At 37.1% G+C, this 18,562-nt stretch overlaps 1 protein-coding gene across 15 annotated transcripts in view; it reads right to left on the reverse strand.

Annotated features, from left to right (window-relative positions):
- Positions 1-590: 590 nt before the first annotated feature.
- The window catches only part of EYA1 (EYA transcriptional coactivator and phosphatase 1), a 163,795-nt gene continuing 145,823 nt past the window's right edge, over positions 591-18,562 (reverse strand). For all 15 annotated transcript variants that reach the window (XM_084509391.1, XM_084509390.1, XM_084509387.1 and 12 more), the window contains 6 exons: positions 14,091-14,149; positions 13,736-13,896; positions 13,412-13,526; positions 12,972-13,093; positions 10,852-10,952; positions 591-2,784 (listed from right to left, as the gene is read on the reverse strand). In XM_084509391.1, coding sequence (XP_084365517.1) covers positions 2,704-2,784; positions 10,852-10,952; positions 12,972-13,093; positions 13,412-13,526; positions 13,736-13,896; positions 14,091-14,149 — 639 coding nt within the window. In that variant the 3' untranslated portion in view covers positions 591-2,703. The remainder of the gene's footprint in view (positions 2,785-10,851; positions 10,953-12,971; positions 13,094-13,411; positions 13,527-13,735; positions 13,897-14,090; positions 14,150-18,562) is intronic.

Consider the following 18,562-nt stretch of genomic DNA (forward strand, 5'->3'; position numbering starts at 1 on the left):
AGAGAGAGAATCAAACCCACCTCCTGAGTCAACTCAGGTTGGTCTATGGTAAACCAACCTGGGTCTGCTTTAAAAAGATGGCATTACCACTTCTTCCCTGATTTAAAGGGTGATCCTGCTCCATGCTTGTAAAAGACAAATGCAAATCTTTAACTCCCAGAGATGCCTGGGCCTGTAGATCATCAGAGGTTTGCAGACTTGCCATAGCCCAGAGTGAGATGTCTGAGCGATGGGGTTAATCCATTCAGGACATGTTTGCACTGGGGGTAACCAGCCGAGGCACCACAGTACCTAACATTTAGGCACTTTTTGTAAGTCACTTAGACACAGATTTCCAGGACACTGTGCATCAGTGCATTTCTGCACTGATCTTCTCTAGGTCCCCCAGATAAGCAAAACAACCCATCTAACTGAGCCTTTTGTAAACTAGGTGCAAATATTGTTATCCTATTTAACACCTCAGCAGGGCATAAGCAGGTGAACAACTTTTGCCTTGGGACAGAAAAGAAAGATGTCTCCCCATTCCAAACCTAGAGAGCAAAAATATCATAGACTTGCATACAAGAGGATTGTTTAATATGTTCACAAATCAAATTTATTAATTTAAAACAAAATTAATGAAGAAAAATTCTGTACACAATTGTGGACACAACACACTTTTTGTACAATAAGGCCCAGATAAACTGTTTATTTTTCAGTCGGCAAGTGACTAAAAATTGAAAAGAGACCAAGAAAAAAAAAATACAACCAACTCCCCATCACTGTCTAATTTGCTTGAAGAAAAAAAAAAAAAGGCTAATTATAGTCTCAATTCTAAAAACTACCCACAACGTGCTTTATGTATGTATGTGAGTACCATGTGAATTCCAGTACTCATACCAGGTAAAGTAAAGCACATGTGCAAGTCTTGGTAGAGTAAAAACCTCTTTGTTGGTAATAAAGCAATCCACAAACATTGAATTCTAGCAGCAATATGATTCCTCCAATAGAGAAGGGCGTTGCTTTGCAGCTACATTGGTGCTTTGTAGCTTTGCAGGTAGCTGTTTCAAGGCTGGTGTTTTTAGCAAAAGAAAACAAGAAGAAAAGCTGGAGAATGAACCAACAAAGCTGATTTTTTTTTTTTTTTTTTTTTTTAAATGAAGAGATTTAAATCAGGCAAAGGGAATTGGTACAATTCAAGCCAAAAAGTCAGACTGACAGTTTATCTGACCAAGTAGCTCATGGCCTTCAAGATTAGAAAAGTCACAAGTCACAGACAGACACAGTCTAGGTTTGTCCTGTAAGCGGATATAGACAAAAGCAAATTTTAGCTTCTTGATGATATTTCAGTGTTTCCATTGCCGGCAATGGATGTTATATCTTAGGAAAATCTGACTCCTGGTGGAAGAGGATTAAAAAACTTAAATGTATATGAGTATCCTTGTTCAGTTTCTCCAAAATATTCCCATTTCTAATTTCTAAAAATAATGATGATAATTTCCTTTATTTTTGGACAAGACAAAAACTATTTGGTACCTAGATGCCAGTTTAAGTCATGTCTTACAATATATTTGTGTTCTCTCTCTTATTTCTTTATGGAATGAATCTGTTAATTCATTTTTCAATACTCTAAAAAAGGGTTAATATGTTGACATTAAAAGAGGAAACCGAAGACAGCAATGCATTCCTCTTTGGTTGTGTATTATGTATATTTCCTTAGTGGGGGAAACAAAATTTATCTTTTCATAATCAGAGTAGGTGAGTGAGGAAAAAGGTAGAGAAGTAGCTGAAAAGAACAAAACCCAATTCCTATTGACACTTGACATCCATGCTTTTGGTCTTGACAAATTTATCTAAAAAAATCCATTATCTACATATTTATAACCAACGCATTGATAAGGCACTGCACAACAGTTTGTGCACATGTGGCCTCATTCTTTACCAACAAGGCATTACTATCTTTCAATAGCATTTACCTTAACAATATGTAAAAGAATCATTCATTATTACAAATTTACACAAAAAATTCTTCCTGTACATGATTGTCTCAGTGATGTACCTATTTGCTTAAATTAGACATATTTTAAACTACTCTGTAATGTGCTAAAATCAAAAGTAGTTGCTGTACCATAAGGCAAAGGCTTATAATAGCCTTTATTCCTATTATACATATCCTCAGTTATACGATGTCAAAATATAGTCTGTTCATAAATAAGTAAAGATGTACAGAGTACCCTGGGTATGAGAAACCAAAAAGTAAACCTTCTTTACAAGAAAATTACTCCACTGGTATTTTGAAAAATCTCAGTCTTCATTGTGCAATCAAGTTCGCTGTGTTGAAGAAACGGTGTGTGTCACATTGAAGAGTCTAAAAACAACAAAGCACGTGCAGGTCCTTTTTTTCTTCACAGGTACGAACCTTTTATTTCTTTTATTTTTTTTTTTCCTTTTCCATTTCTTTTTGGTAGCAAATACGGTAAAGATGAGTTGTTAAAACATTCACATGGCTTATTTTCATTGGACTTGCAGTACCAGAGTCCACAGCTGTTCTGAAGAAAGAGACATGCTCCTCCATTTACTGAAAGGGCAAGGGTTAAGACCAATTGCAGCTGTACGTCAACATGTTGAAATCACAAAGTTCTGTAGTCCAATGCTGACACAAGACACAGGCATACCATCCACGGGCAGAAGGAGGCTCTGGGGTTTCAAAGTGCTGCTGAGCTGCTACAAGTACTCCAGTTCCAAGGCATGGTGAAGGGCCATAAGGTCAGAGTGGCTCGAGATCCTCCAAAATGGCATAGCATGCTGTGAACAGCACAGACAACATGTAAAAATAACCCAAAGCATTCTGGTATTTAGACCCACCCATTGTCTTTTGCAAGAACATGGTAACACAGCAAGGAAAAAGCAAGAGTCAGAGTTCTTAAACCCCCAAGCCTTTCACATTTATCTCTGGTTTCTCTGACCCCCAGCATAAATTATCAATAACAGCGCATCTATTTGCCAACACAAATAACAATGTCATGAGATGTTAAAGGAAGGGAGGGATTTCTCATTTCTTTTTAAGAAAATCAAATTATGATATATTACAGAAGAAAATGCTGTTTCTAGGAAAAAAATAGGAAAACTATGTTGTACATGAAGCAAGTGGGTAATTTGAGGAAGGGAACAGGACTTCAATAAAATAAAATTAAAAAAAAAAAAAAAAAGAAAGGAAGTGATAGTAATATTTACTATCAAAACATATTTATTCTTTGGGAAACTATCCCTGGCAGGTGAGTTATGAACATAGCAGAGATGATTCAGAATAGTTCATATGTTGCTCACATCACTTTGAAGGGAATTTTATCTTGGTGTTTTTTTACAATTTCGGTCATTGTTAGCACTGATCTTAAAACACATTTTCCATATGGGACAATTGAAAAATAAATACATATTTTTTTCCTATTAACTGTAATAAGATCTCACTCTGGAGCACACCTATGTTCACAAAGAACCTGAAGAAACCAAAAACAAATACCAGGAAAAAGCACACATTACTTCATCCATGAAGGGAAAAATCTGATAAAGAATACTTATTATCTTTATTATCTTTAAACTGTAAAACAAGGATTATACTGTCAGCAAGAACTTTTGCATAAATAAATAATAATAATAATAATAATAACCATCAGCTTTCTTTGGGAAAATTTCTATCAATCCCACGGGAAAATAGTTTCCATGCAACAATATTCTTAAGGTTGCACACGGCCATATTCACCATTTCAGTGGGTCAGCTTGTGTCCAGCATCTTTAGGAGGCAAACCACAAGCGGTTTGCTATCACAATAGCTTCTGAGGTCCCCAGTCACTTTATTGACAATTTCTCAGAAAAGGTTTCTTCATCCTCCCCCAGCAATTCCTGAGGAAATTCCTAATTCTATTTAAATCAGCAGCAAAACTCTATCTCTTCTGATCATCACTTCTATGCTGACCTCCTCTTTAATTCAGGTTTTCATTCTCAAGTTTTGAATAGAGAACAATTTTGAAAACAGCATAAAAGCGTGATGTGAAACACACTGTTTCCAGGCGCATGTTTAATGTGAACCCTGCATATTTGCTCTAAACCTCCCCCATCAATCAAACACTTTAGCACATAGCGTATGATAAATTTGTCTTTAGAGTTCAGGTAAACATCTGTCATGATATAAACATGAATTATTTTTAGGAGGATAATGCTTCAATCCAGATATCAATGTGATGATGAATTGGGTTCAACTTATGGAATAAAGCAGAGATTCTTAAAAGAAACTTAATTAAGTGAGTATTGGCAAGTCTCTCTGAAATCAAATGGCAATTGCTAAGGAATAATCATCAGTTGCTTTTGTGAAAGATGGAGGAGATAATGCTGGATTAATTAATATTAATCAGCAAGACTTTGCTAAAGAGTGGTGCATGACCAGCAAAGGAGCACTCTAAGGAATCTGGAAAGCATGCACCAAGTTAAGGACAGGTATTAGCAAGTAGAATTGCAAAATAGGAGGGACTGCAGAGTGATAAATGTGGGACTGAGCACCCAGTGTCCGTGTTTCAAGGTTTTTATTTCAGAATAACTCTGGTTTTCTACCATGGAAAAGATGCCCACTAACAGCTGGAGAGCATTTGGTGTTTAGCTCTTGTTTAGCTCTTGTTTAGCTCTGCTCAAAATATTTTTTTTTTTTTTTGTTCCTTAAATAACCCTCCAGAATGTTAGTAAAAGTACAGTGAAGAGGATGATCTGCTTCAGTATGACACTCATGATCTAGAATAAAATGTCATATGGATGTGTCAACATGTGTCCTCATGCAGAGGACATATACAATATGTCTTTTTACAATAACAAAAATTCTACAGGAAGAAAATAAAATGACTGACAAGAAAGCACCACTGGAACAATTCCTCTTTTACTTTGTTTTACTCTGGACTATCACAAAGACTTAAGAAAGAACTACGTCTCAGCTTGAAGATAAATAAGTGAGCCACAGCTGCTTTGGGGGGAAAAATAATAATTCAGAGACAAGTGTTGTTGGAACAAATTCTTAGATTATTTTCAAAACACTTTTACACATTACTCTTGTCCATAAGAAGGAAGCATTAAACAAGACATCTACTATTTCAGCATCTTTAATCTAGTCTTCTATTGATTTGCTTCTATGCTCCACCAGTGACAGAAACTAGATGCAATTATCTCATTGAGTTACAGCTCCCAGTGTCTTTCCTGTTACACCACATAGACAGTCTGTCTTCTTCACTGTCAGGTCAGGCACCACTGTTTTCCAGCTCAAATCTTTCCTACAGATTCATTTATTGCATCATGCTCAGGAAATGAATGAACAATAGCAAAGAGAAAGAAAAATTCCTCATCATACTGTTCTCCAGGATCTCCAAAAGCTTCTGTCTGTCTATCACTTATTGAGGCTGCAAGAACTTCCTGGTAGAACTTATAACATCTGATAGGGGCATTACATCAATGACAAACAGGTTTGTCATTGTTGGTCTGTGTTTGCAGCTGATCTGAGCCATGTTTGCCAACTGGGGGCACTCAGCAGTGCTACCTCCTTTTCTTGAATTGCTGCAGTTTTCCTCTCCACTCACAAGCTGCAAGGCAGCATGTACCTGGTCTCCCAGCTCTCGCTGTCAGCTTGGCACCACTTGTGCCTCAGCTGCTGGGTCAGAAGGGTGTAAATTGCATACCAAAGCTGTCGTGTGGTGAGGGGTTTGGTGGACATCTGCCTTTGAATAGTGTCTATGCAGAAGCCAAGAGTCAATGACATGGAAGCCCTCCAAGGTCATATAGCAAACTAATGAATAGGGAGAATTGTAGTAATAAATTCTTGGCTTCCAGCTCCCACCTCATGCAGTTCCAGCATTATACTGCTTCCCTAGTAACAACCTCAGCATCACAGAGTGTACACACACCAGGCGTCTAGGGCAGTTAAAGATCCTGATTGTTTTAACAGAAGCTTTAGTTTCTGCTAAATCAAATCACAGTGATTCTTGCTATGATGCCCATATGCAATATTGAGTTTTCGATTACCCTCAGCTGTTTATGGTCAGATTTTAAACCAAAACTTTAAGTGGTCATTATTTTGGCTATATCTTTGTGAATGAAATTCACTTAAGTGTCCTCTGCTTTATTTATATCTGTCTGCGAAAGGAGTATACCTCCATTTATACCATTCAGTTATGAGTGAGGTGTGGAATGAGAGCCTGGAGAGTCCCGTGAAAACAAAGAAGTTGTGTAAATCTCAGGATTATAATTATTTTCAGTTCTTCTGCATATAGGTCAAAGGACTGGCAGTATACTCCCAAGAAATGAAACTTGCAACGAACGCAGCGGCTGCACAGGGACTGGAATCTGCATGGGCGCTCTGTGCAGGGGTTGAATGTGGCTGATTCAGATCTCTGTCAATTTGACCCTACAGCACAGACTTCTGAGACTTCTAGCTAAGAGAAGGGGAAACAAATCTGATACAGATCTATATATAGCTACATGCATGTGCCTGTGTGTGTATATGCAATCTCGTACACGTGTCCATATATGTGCATGTGTGTTTACTAGGTATATACAATAATTTTCACTTTATCTAAGAAAGCAAATGACTGTACAAAAGAAAAATGCTTGAAGTAACAAAACGATCTTACAAAACCTTGAACATTATTCCTGTATTACCATGCCCCACATATCTACAACTATTGTCAACAGTGGCAACACAGCCATGAGGCAGAGACCCATTTTTTTCTTACTAAATGAGCAGACAAGAGTTTCTTTGGATATATATTTACTACATATTGCCTTTAGAAAGCGTCTCTGCCAACACTTACCACACATGTCATGCACAACACGTGTCTTCTATTCTGGGCACATGAAAAAATGCTAATATCTCATTTACTACTGTGCGAGAACGGATGACAAATGCTAACCACTAATAAACAAGCAGTGTAACTGGATGCTAATGAAACTATGAGAAAGCTGTTCTTATTGCTTGTTGGAGGAACATATGACTAGACTGGTAGTAAGCAAGGATTTTGTTTACTGTTTCAGTATCTTCAAAGTATATATGAAGCTTTTTTCTACTAAAAGGCACGAATCATTTCAAAGATATTTAATAACATATACTTGATAATAAATATATTTATGACTGTTTTAATGATATTTTGAAATGAAGTGTGGTGGTGAAAGTTTGACTTTGTGTTAGTTTGGTAAAAACATGAAAAATTAAATTAACTTAGCAAATCTAATTTTTATAGAGTCATTCAATAACCTAAAAATATTAAGGTAATTAATTTCTGAAACAGAAACAGTATTATTTTTCAGCACATATTTACTAAAAGAACCAATCTGCAACTATTTTATTCAACAAAATAAATGAAAGTGTTTCAATTCAACACATGCACAAAACAAAGACGTTTTTTGATGGCAATACTGAAAAGTGCAGACTATCCTCCTTCCCTGAAATGAATACATATTTCTAAAAAAACCTTACTCCTGAGATTTGTGACACATTTTAATAGAAAACTCATAAGTTTCTGTCATCTTTAACAGTATTTTTGTTGTGTTTCTGCCAGATTTTGCTAAGCAGTCGTCTTTACTTCCTACCCCAAACCTGAGCAGCACAGTGTGACTGCAAGCTTTAAAGTAGTGGCAGATTGGATACCCATTTATATTCTATTTATTGCTCCACGAAGATTTATGATTTTTCCTCTCAATTTTCCTCCAAAGCAATGCAACCATTTCAGAGACAAAGGGAGAAACTGATTTGCCTAGGCTCTCCCAAATCACCTGATTTAAAATCCAGCTCCTCCATGGAGAGATCCTCCTCCTTTGTCTCATCTCGCAAATGAGAAACCCTTTGGAGGATTCTCCTAAGTAGGAAAATACAGGACTTCTTTCTGCCTTATGGATACTTCCCAACTGTGTCTCTAAATGCAAATGCAAAAGAAGAGCTCAAAAAAAAAAAAAAAAAAAAAAAAAAACGAAATCAGGACATCAGAGTCTCTGGCAGGGAAACCTAGAAACTTATGTCACTGCAGTGGCATGCAGATGTACACAGGGCAAGAAGGCAGCCCCACGCCTGTGCTTGCTGCGGGCACATGGGCACATGTCCCCACACTGTACCCCTTGTCCCCATGCACCCCTTGCCTTTCCCCCCTCTTCTCTCTTCCCTCCTCTCCCTCTTCTCCTGGGGAAGCAGATCCAAAGGTAGCAACCTCCACGTGAACCCTGGAGTTACAGCTGCCCTGACTGCTTGCTGAACTGATCCAGAAGGGTAAGATTTCTCCTCAGCCTGTAATGCAAACGTCCTGAGGATTTTAATTGTCTTATAAAATATTTTGCAGGAAGTGACAGCTCAGCCAAGGTGTTGATACCATGGCTTGTCCCATGCTGCATGAAATGTAAGGGTATGCAGTTTCCTCAGTGTGTTGTATTTATTTTCATCGATCAAAGGAGGCAATTTACTAAAAATGTCTGTCCTAATTCTTTTTTTTCAAAACAGCAATGACCTTTTCACCTGTATTAAAAAGTATGTACTATTGAATTTTTACAACAAAGGCAATAATAAAAAAATTTTAAATGCATTTTTTCTTTTGTTGTATTAACTCAATATTTAGATTAAATAAAGGACAAAAATGAAAAACCTTGTTTCATGACTAAGCAATCAACTAAATTATTGGTGAACTATTTTTTAATAAAAAAAAACCTTATCTTTATCACCTCCTAAGCTTGAAGTTCAGATCTTTTCACTAAAGAAACAGAATAAAAATCTTTCATATTAAATAGATTTGAATTTATATGCTCACTTAAAAATACTCACTAGAGCAATCAGTGAAGGGCCATTCTAGCATTAAAGTAGGAAGGACCTACTCTCTGTGTCCCATGTAAAGAAATGCACATATACTAAGGGTTTCCCCACAGGCTAAAGCCCTTCAGCAAAGCACAGTACAAAGGAATAACATAAAATCTGTCCCTGCCTTTAGAATATCTCAAAATCCAATATGCTGATGGGAAGGAAGCAGCTACAGTGTGAGGGGGATAAGAAAGGTAATGGAGACAGTCATGTCAGTTTGGGTTGATGGGCTTCGCATTTTCTGTGGGGGTAGATACTCGTTTGTTTCCACACTCACTGGAGAAGATCTAGGCTTTTACAATTTTTCTAATACAGCAATACCATTTATTCATTAGGCAGGGCATATGTCTTAACCTTAAGCATACTTTAGGGTGCATTCCCATGCCTGCTCCTCCTTATAATGCTAAAAACAATCTGAGGAGCAGATAATCAATAAGGCATCATATGAATTGGGAGCAGCTTCCAGTACAGCAAGGCACCACGTGGCTCTTTCTCTTGATGCATCGGAGGGCAAACCCTGCCGTCACAACTTGCAATGGTGAATTGTTTTTAGGTGGAGCACGACAACAACCCAAGAAGCATTTCCCTTAATCAAATTAATAGTTTCTGCAGAAAGGCTGGGCTGCTGGTACACTTATTTACTTCTCTGGCATTGCTGTAAGAGATAATTTAATCCAGAGCGTCTAACATGCTTTAAATCTGAAAATTCCTTCCACCAAGAAAGAATATACAGAAGCAATGGCACAAAGGAACTTTCTATGCTGCTACACCTCTTAGCAACTGGAAAGGCTTTTTCTTATGCTTTTCTGAATCATGTTTCCTGTTGAAAAAAGCAGTGAATTAGATAATGTTACCAAAAGGACTACTCCTGCCATTATCATATACAATACTATTTCACCGAGCAACAGAAAAGGAACAAAGAAGATTTTTTTTCTACTGATTTTAAATGCAGCTTTTAAAATGTAATCATTTACAGCGGGAAAACATTTCTCTACAAAGATGAAAGGCATTTCTGAAGGAGAAAGGAGCAAACTGTTCCCGTCCGTCCGCCAAAGGGATATATGAAACTGATGCTCTGCAAAGTGCCGGGACAAGCCGGGAACCTGCCTGAAATGCTCCAGGGGCACAAAACCCAGATTTCATGAAGCAAAACCAGTCATTGGTGCATCTGGTAAAATGCCATCTAGGCTAATTTGTTTTACTCTGCCAATTTAGAAAGTTACAGTGGAAACAGATATAGAAGTATCACAGAGATTTTTTTTTTGGTAAAAGTTGTGTAAAAACAATTTACCTGTAAAAGGAAGGAATAATAAAAATGCCCATTTTCATATTTGTTCTCTTATTGTTCCAATAGTCAAAATTATGCCTCATTCCTTCAAGTGAAGACTCCATTTCTGCTTCTCTTTGATAAAAGAGTGAGGCTAGTAATACTGCTTATTATTTGCCAGCAGGAAGTATTGCTCTTTATGGAGCTTACTCCACACTGGGGAAAATGTGATTTTTTTCCCTTTCTCCCAGAGAAAGCCATGAGTATTTACCTGAATTAAAATTATGGACCCACAAGAAAACTGAAATTTATGTATAAGTGCTCCAGCCCTACATACCTATTCAAGGTGTGACATATATGTATTTCATACGGTCAAATAGCACACTGCTTTTGATCAGTGAGATTCACCATTTTTTGCTTACATTCATAACACACGATGTGGTATTTTGGGATGCCAATGAAAACAGAACTATTAGTTCTTGGCACAGAAGCCAGGACCCATTTTCTGGATCCTTTTTGAAATACACCAAACATGCATAGCCAGCATAATGTGTCTTTTGGAGAACAGCAGGACACATCATTATCTACAGTTTTATGCAGCTTTCTACCAGATATGATCAAAACATTATAATTCATAAATCAAAGATACAAAAATCAAATGCCAGTGCACACTGTTTCACATATAACAAAAGGACAATTTTACTTTCAGACCACTGAAATCTTGAAAAAGAGCCATTACCTTCTTTGCGCCTTGTTCTTCTTCAACACCATCCCCTATAACCACATACACTACTTTCCTTCCAAATCTCTGAATTATTCGCTCAAAACAACTTTCCTTTCCTGGAAGAAAACCAAAAAAAACAAAAAAAAACAAAAAACAAACAAACAAACAAAAAAAAAAAACAAAAAAAAAAACCACAACACAAAACAAAACAGACTATTTAGGATAGGTGGTCACAGGATATCATGAAATCACCTGCTATTATTTTAGCTTGGACCCCCCGAAATTTTGAATACATAATTACAATTACTGCGAGAAAAGGGAGAAGAGCCTCTCCTGCAGGATGGCACCTCTCCTGGTGGTCCAAAACCCACTGAAGCTTTGCTTCTGCCAGAGCAACTGACAGGCGGCATTCAAATCTACCCTGAAAGGTCCTTAAATGCGTATGACATGGTAGATGTAGCATACCAGAGGTCTGCAATATCACCTTTCTTGTCTCCTGCACTAACCTGAGACAAGTTTCAGTGGGGATTTCCCCACCAGGAGAAGTCTCTACCAGCTGTGTACAGCCAGTGTCCTCAACAGAGTAAATTGATTGAATCTGAGTAGAAATTCTAGCTTTCTCTCTGCAACCTGTGACAGCATTAATCACAGCTCCTGGAACAGTAGTATCCTGACATAGGAGGTCGCCAAAAAGATTTGGATTTAAATGCCTCTAATCCAATATATGGGTAAGATCCTTGATCCTGCAATGGGATCCATTAACTTGGCTCATTAGTTCACTGCATAGACCTAGGGAAATGATCCCAATTCTGTACATACAAGGTACTAATACTGGGAAGCCAGAATGTAAGTGAATGCTTACAGTCAAATTTTCTTAAATGCTCCCATTCTGAAAGATCCCTTCAGTCTGGTCATAATGCATGCTTACTTGTGTGTCTGCTGGGTGTCTAGAGCAACTGACAGGAAGAATTGTAATTTTCAAAATAGTTATTTCAGCTATAGGACAATAGAAACCAAACCATTCACTGACACCCTTTAACAGTAGCGCTAGGCATAAAAAACCTGCAACACTAACTAGGTAAAACATTCTTGAAAATTATGAGTTGTGTCATGTTACAAAAATCTCATGATTTTCTGTGACAGTCAGAGACTGGACACGGTATTCCAAAAGTACCCACCATCCTGTATACTTAAAGTTATAAGTGAATATTTACTACGAAGTTTTAATTGAAATGTGTATTTAAAATATTATGATTCAATGTCCTAATTCACCTTAAAGATTCTACAGACAGGTACAGTTACATTTTTACCCAGGAATTGGTTTTAAATCTTTTACGGCAGTGCTATCTAGTTTCTATACAGAATTCTCAACCAAGTTTTTTAAAAAACAAAACCAAACAAAAGTAACCCACCATTTTTTCTTGGCCATTTGAGCTTCCTGTATTATAGATACTTAAAAACACATTAAAAATGTTTTCATGTAGCCCACAATTTTGAGGGAATCTGAGACAGAACAGATACGTCATAATCATGTTAAAAACTACAAGCACTATTGCCATCTGGTACCATGTACCTCTATATGCTCATAATAACATCTTTTATATTGAACCAGAAAACAGAAATAAACATTTGCCCGGCTGAAGCTTATTACAGTCAGTATGAATGAACTTAAATAATTACATTCTGCAACAAAACATTCTTGCTTCTGGTAAATTGTTTACCAAAATTTGCTCCAGAGCACATGAAAATGAATGCAGCCAAGGCTTACCTTCACAGAATTTCTTCTGTTAATCTGAGATGACTGCAGTGGTCTCTACCGACAACCTACCAAAAAGCCATCTAAGCAGCAATATGCATTCACAATTTTGAGAAAACACACAAAAAAAGTTACTATATTTCCTCCTAACAGAGACTGTATCAGTGTTTATAGAGATTAATAAAGTTTTCTGTGCTGGATCATGACATACATAAATAAGCACTTTTAAAGTGCCTTAGCATGAAACGTATTTCATGAGATCAATTATTAATCTGTATACTTCTAAATATGTATTAAGAAAAAATAAATAGAGACTACAGCAGCTTTTTATTTAGAATCACAGCTACACATATAGCACAACGTTATAAAAATAGCTCACCTATTTTAGTTGCGCTGTAAATATTCTCTATGGGAAATACGACCCCTAATCCATACAACAAGACTTTTGCCAGAGCTGGAATTAGTTGAGTAGTTGTTACAAGAATATTCACACAATTTGTCCTGTGGAACAGAAAACACAATTTTTTTTTTTATTTTTTTTTAACAAAATGAAACAAAACATCAAATCAAACCAAACCAAACCAAAGTTTATCCCTCCCATCAGAAACCTTCATCATTATTATTGTCACTCACTTTGTGAAGAAAGTTATTTTTCTCCACCTTATGGGAGAGCAAAGTATAGAACATCAGGGTCAGACTAGAACAAGGAATGAGAAGGTCCCCCAGGTCAGTGTTTTGTCCACCAGACCAGGCAGCCTCTTCTAAATCACCAGCAGACATCCTAATGTTTTTTAACTGCTCCATGCTCTTCATACTCACCTTGAATGAATAAGGGTGAGTGCTTTCAGTGCAAGTGTTAACCAAGAATCCGTCAAAGCTTCAATTTCTGCTCTTAGTTGTAACCATGCTTCTCTTTTTGCTGGACCAAGAAGACCTGCGGAGTAGATAAGGGCATGTCTGCACCAAAATTAAGTGACATTCTGTCATTTTCCTTTGTTTTCATTAGTTCAGATACAAGTTTCCACACAGTGCAAACTAAACAGCTAGTTAAATATTACGATGTTAAAAAAGTAACAGAAAACAAAAATCTTTCCTTTTTGTTGCTTCTCATTTATATTTGTTATATACTTCATAGTCACTTGCCTCCAACATTGTTTTTGTAGGTATTGTATATTTCTTTTACTCGTCTGTAACGGAAAGCCAATTTTCTCATCCAGTCGACTCCTCCACGCACCCCCGTTGCGAGGCACAAATTAGCACTGGTGGCGGCTGCAGGAAAGCCATCCGTTCCAAAGTTATAGGTGCTATTTAGAGATAAGAAAACCCCAAAGTTAACTGAGTTCAAAAGGCTATATTCAACCATCAGCTACTCACTGCTGGCTTGCAAAGGCTAAAACAGCTAAAATACAATGGGCTACTGTAAGCATTACAGCAGTTTATCACTTTCCCAGGGATAAACTTGCAAAGCAACATTTTATCTCTGTCAGTTCTCTTGTACCTTAAATCTTGACCGTTGTCATCCGAAGACACGTCATCAATGTGAACCTGGTCGCATTCCTAAGGTGAAAGAAAGACTTTAGGATTTTCTTGATCTTGCAAATCTTAAAAATAAAACTATAAAAAGCCATGAGCAATCTACTCATCAGGGATATTTTTAATTGTGGAAATCAGTAGATGGCAGTCTTGTTAAAACAACTATTTTACCTATTCCTTGTGCTCATTTCTTAGAATAAATGCACACCATGATTAGCTACTACTGTTAAATGGCTTTCCAAAAACACATTTTTGTGTTTAGAAAGGAAAGTGGTTAAAAACAATTAGCATATGTGTTCCATAAATGTTCTTGTAGCCTTTCAGGTACCTTAAAACATCAGGCTGCTCAAAGCTGATTCAGTCAGTGCATAAGTGTAACTGAAACCAGACATTTTGGTAAATGTAACATATTAGAAAAATTAAACCTGATGCTAACCGCCAATGAAATTATGACCTCTGATTGCTGTTGAGCCACACACCAACACAGCCTGAGGCCAGTGTTTCAGAGGACTGCAGACGAAAAATCTGTTCCTAGTTTGCCATTCATTTGAGAGTTGTGAGTTTCCTTCTCTCTCTTTGGTCTTAGTGCATGAAAGCAGCATGCAATGATGAAGAAAATCCGAACAGAAATAGCCAGATGAAACCATCTTTCTTCAGCAACTTGCATGCAAACTAACACAGCATATTTATAATTAGCTTTGTCCATCACTAGATTTAAAATCATAATGCATATTTTTTATCCACTAAAAACTTTAAAACATTACTATTAACAATTTAACTTTTGGCAGGAAAACAAATAGACCTCTGGCACTGTAGATCAATCTCAATTCAGTGACTGGAACATAATGGATTTGAGTTATTTTAATAATTTCCTCTTTTCTCACTTAATGTGAAATCCTATAACAAACATGATCTATTTTAAATATGAAAATATTTCAGTCCTTTATTTTTGTGTTACTGCTTTCCTCTGAACAAATTTTTCTCTCTCCATGGATTTCTGAGGAAGGGAGGGAAGACAGAAGTGGAAAGAAACTCAAACCAGCTGTTCCCTAACAGAATTAAAATCATGACCCTCAACCCTTTTTCTAAAACATCTATTTTCCAGCCAACCCTCTCCCAGCAAGCAGCAAGCTCCAAGGAGGAAAAGACTTTGACCCTGTAACCTTCTCCTCCTCTCCTGAGGTCAACAACCTCAGATAAGAAAAGAGCTGAAGAAATCTATTTGGCCTCACATGATGGCTGTGAATTTTAGATTTTTAAAAACATGGGTCTATAAAAAATACCCCAGAAACTTTTCAAATGATTTAGAAGAGTAATGTGTGGTCTTTTGCACTTCTACAACATGGAATTCTTCTAATACACACTCTTGTATATTTTATATACAGTAGTAACATAATAGAGGCAAAATGATAACCAGCACAGGAAAGACGACAGTACAGTTGCTCATATTTAACCACCATACAGTAAATCTCCTCCAAAGGCAGACCAAATGTATTAGATGTACGGACACAGCTGAAACTACAAGTGTGAACATGTGTTGCAAAGCTTTGAAACGCAACTAGACTAAAAAAATTCAGAAGCTTCTTCAGCAAGGTGTCAAATTCAAATAAAATAAGTTGTGCTGTTGTTTTTTAAAACCAAAAGTAACTTTCTGTCCAAATGCCTGTGAAGTTAACAACTGAATGTGCACTGAGTATAAGCTGTAGAAAGGACACCCTCCAAAGTTACCCATTTTAGTTTTTCTTCCATTGCGCTCAGTGTATTCTATCTGGGTCTCCATGGATCAAAAACTTAAGCTTGAATTGCCAATGTAGCAGTGAAAATTATCAAGTCAAGAGCCTCCTCTGCCAGCTTGGAAATGATGAATGACAACTGGAAAAAGTTGCTGGAGAAAAAGATTCAAAACAAAAATTTTGGAGAAAGTGACTTTTTTTTTTTTTTTTTTTTTTTTTTAGCAAGCATAAAACTAAAAGAAGGAGTACAAGATCATCTTAAAGGAGAGGTTGAAAGAATGAATAAGTTTACAAACTTCTGAATTTCACTCAGATGTAAATCAGAAGCATGACGGATGAGACCATTACACCTTAGATCCCACGGTTAGAGAGGATGTGGACCTTTATATTGAAGTGCAAGGTCTTGGGACCATCACAAGCCCTGGGATATGTCAGATCTTATTTCTTTTCTTCTGCTCTTTGGTAGGCAGAAAGTGAGAACTGAAATTATACAAATGATATAAATCACAGTATTGAAAGAAAGAGATTTTGGAGCGAAAACAAAACAAAACAAAACAAAACAAACAACATCAACAACAAATAAAGACTGAAATTGGTGATATAAAGGCTGAGAAACCGTGTCGAGAAAGCAAGTAAAGTGAAGAAAAGGTCATAAACCTCACAAATTTCAGGTGAAATACTGCATATAATGGTGACCATCCTCATTTGTGAGAAGAAAAAAGTCAAGTTGGCAAAATTTAAAGCACAAGTAATACATGTTATAATTTGGAAAGGACTGAAGACAAATGTGATTGACACTACATTACAAGTAAAGGAAGGTCACAAACAGTGCACAACTGTTTTGTTCCTCTTGAGTGGCAGGGCACTGCTTTCAGGCTAAATGTGAGATCGGAGTGCCAGGTATTTTTTCATGCTGTCTAGCTGACTTGGACTTTGTGGTAATGACTGATGGGGTGCATTTTTCAAACCCTGAACATAGGAAGGAAAAACACTCATTTACCAATTGCTCTTTTATGAGTGAAGTTATTTAGCAATAGCTCTTCAAATAAGCCAATTACTTGCCCACTGTTAATTGATTTGGTCCAACTTTCTTTTTGAACACCTGGTGTTTGTTTTCATCTGATTTCTTTTTGTGGAGCATTTTGCTCTTGAGCAAAGACAATCACTTGAGACACTGTCCAGTTCCCTGACTAGGTATAAGCAAGTACCCACATGTTCAACACTTTAAAATAGCAGTTCACTCAATATTCATCATAACCAGGGCTATACTAAAATGAAGTTTTACATTGATCAACAGATAAAGTATGCATTTCCAATTACTACTTTTTTGCAAAGATATAACATTTTACATATAAGATAATGAAAATCTAAAGACTCATAAATTCCTCAATTACTTCCCAAAATAGCTTTTGTGGTGGGAACCAGCTTAGGGCTAAACAACAATGCAGAAAACAAAACAAAACAAAATGGCTTGTTTGTAGGTTTATCATTTTAAACATTTACAGAATATATTTAAAACTTTTTGTAACACTTTTGTAGGAAATACAGTACTAGTGTTGTCCCTCTAATTTCTCTGGTGAAGTAATATTTGAAATTAATATTGAAAGTCCCTGTAGAAACACTACAAATACATGTTATTTATGCAGATGTATTTTATTATGATAGAATCAGTATAGTAGTCAGCTCCAAAGTAGAACATTAAAATTGTTGGATTCTCTTTTAAAATAGCCTGAATTGGCAAGTGAGGAGCAAAGTATCCCGTGGTTTATGTATAAAGATTATGCAGCAAGCTGTGTTTTGCTCCTAAAGGTATTGACCTTGCAACTTCAGTGTATCCAGTTTGAAATCTTCATGAGGGACTACAAGTGATGACATGTTTGCACTGAAGGTTTAGATTTCAGGCAGGCAGGCTGAGATGCAGCTCTGTGCTTTGGGAGATCTCTCTGGAAAGCTAAATGCACTTGGTATAGTTCAGGGATAATATGTTCAGAAGTGCAAAGCATCTTAAGACACCTAAATCCTATTCTCGCATAGGTCCACCTAAATTGCACTGATAAATAAAGCCACTGCCAAAGCACTTAACTCACCTTTGAAAAAAAGATTTGAGTGAATAAAATGTACAGAAATTATAAAAGACACTATGCATAGTGCCATATGCAACTTCACTGCGTGAGAAGCAGGTACAGGACAGGACAGGTATTCTCAAAAAGCAATTTAGGCTACTTAAGTGACTCTGTTCTGACTCCCCTCCAGTCAGGGGAGACAGAATTGTTCAGAGTGACTCAGACAGCTCAAGTGGAAACCCTGATCTCAAATCTCCCACCCAGGGGAGATTTACTCCCCTGCAGCTACGGTAGTACAAGCCAGAGGAGCCAGCAACATTTGCTGAAAACGTGGCATTAGTTAATAACTTCCTAGACAGTCAAGAAGGCTATTGCCATAACATTTGCTCAGTGTTGAAAACATGCTCCACAAGGAGGAGGTATGCTGCCCTTTAGAGAGATAAGCATGAGATGGTGTGCAGGGAGCAGAGCCAAGCTGCACAGGCTGGGAACAGCAAGTTGCTGCCCTGCACATGCATTTCCCCCTTCCCCTACAGCCAAGGCCAGAAATCAGAGGGTCACACCCAAGCTGGTGCTTTTCCTTGGTCAGTTTTCTGAGAGGCCAGCACACTGACTTGATGGCTGTGATAGGGACAGGCAGG

This window comes from Aythya ferina (genome assembly GCF_964211825.1).
Source record: "Aythya ferina genome assembly, chromosome: 2".
NCBI classification, from domain to species: Eukaryota; Metazoa; Chordata; class Aves; order Anseriformes; family Anatidae; genus Aythya; species Aythya ferina.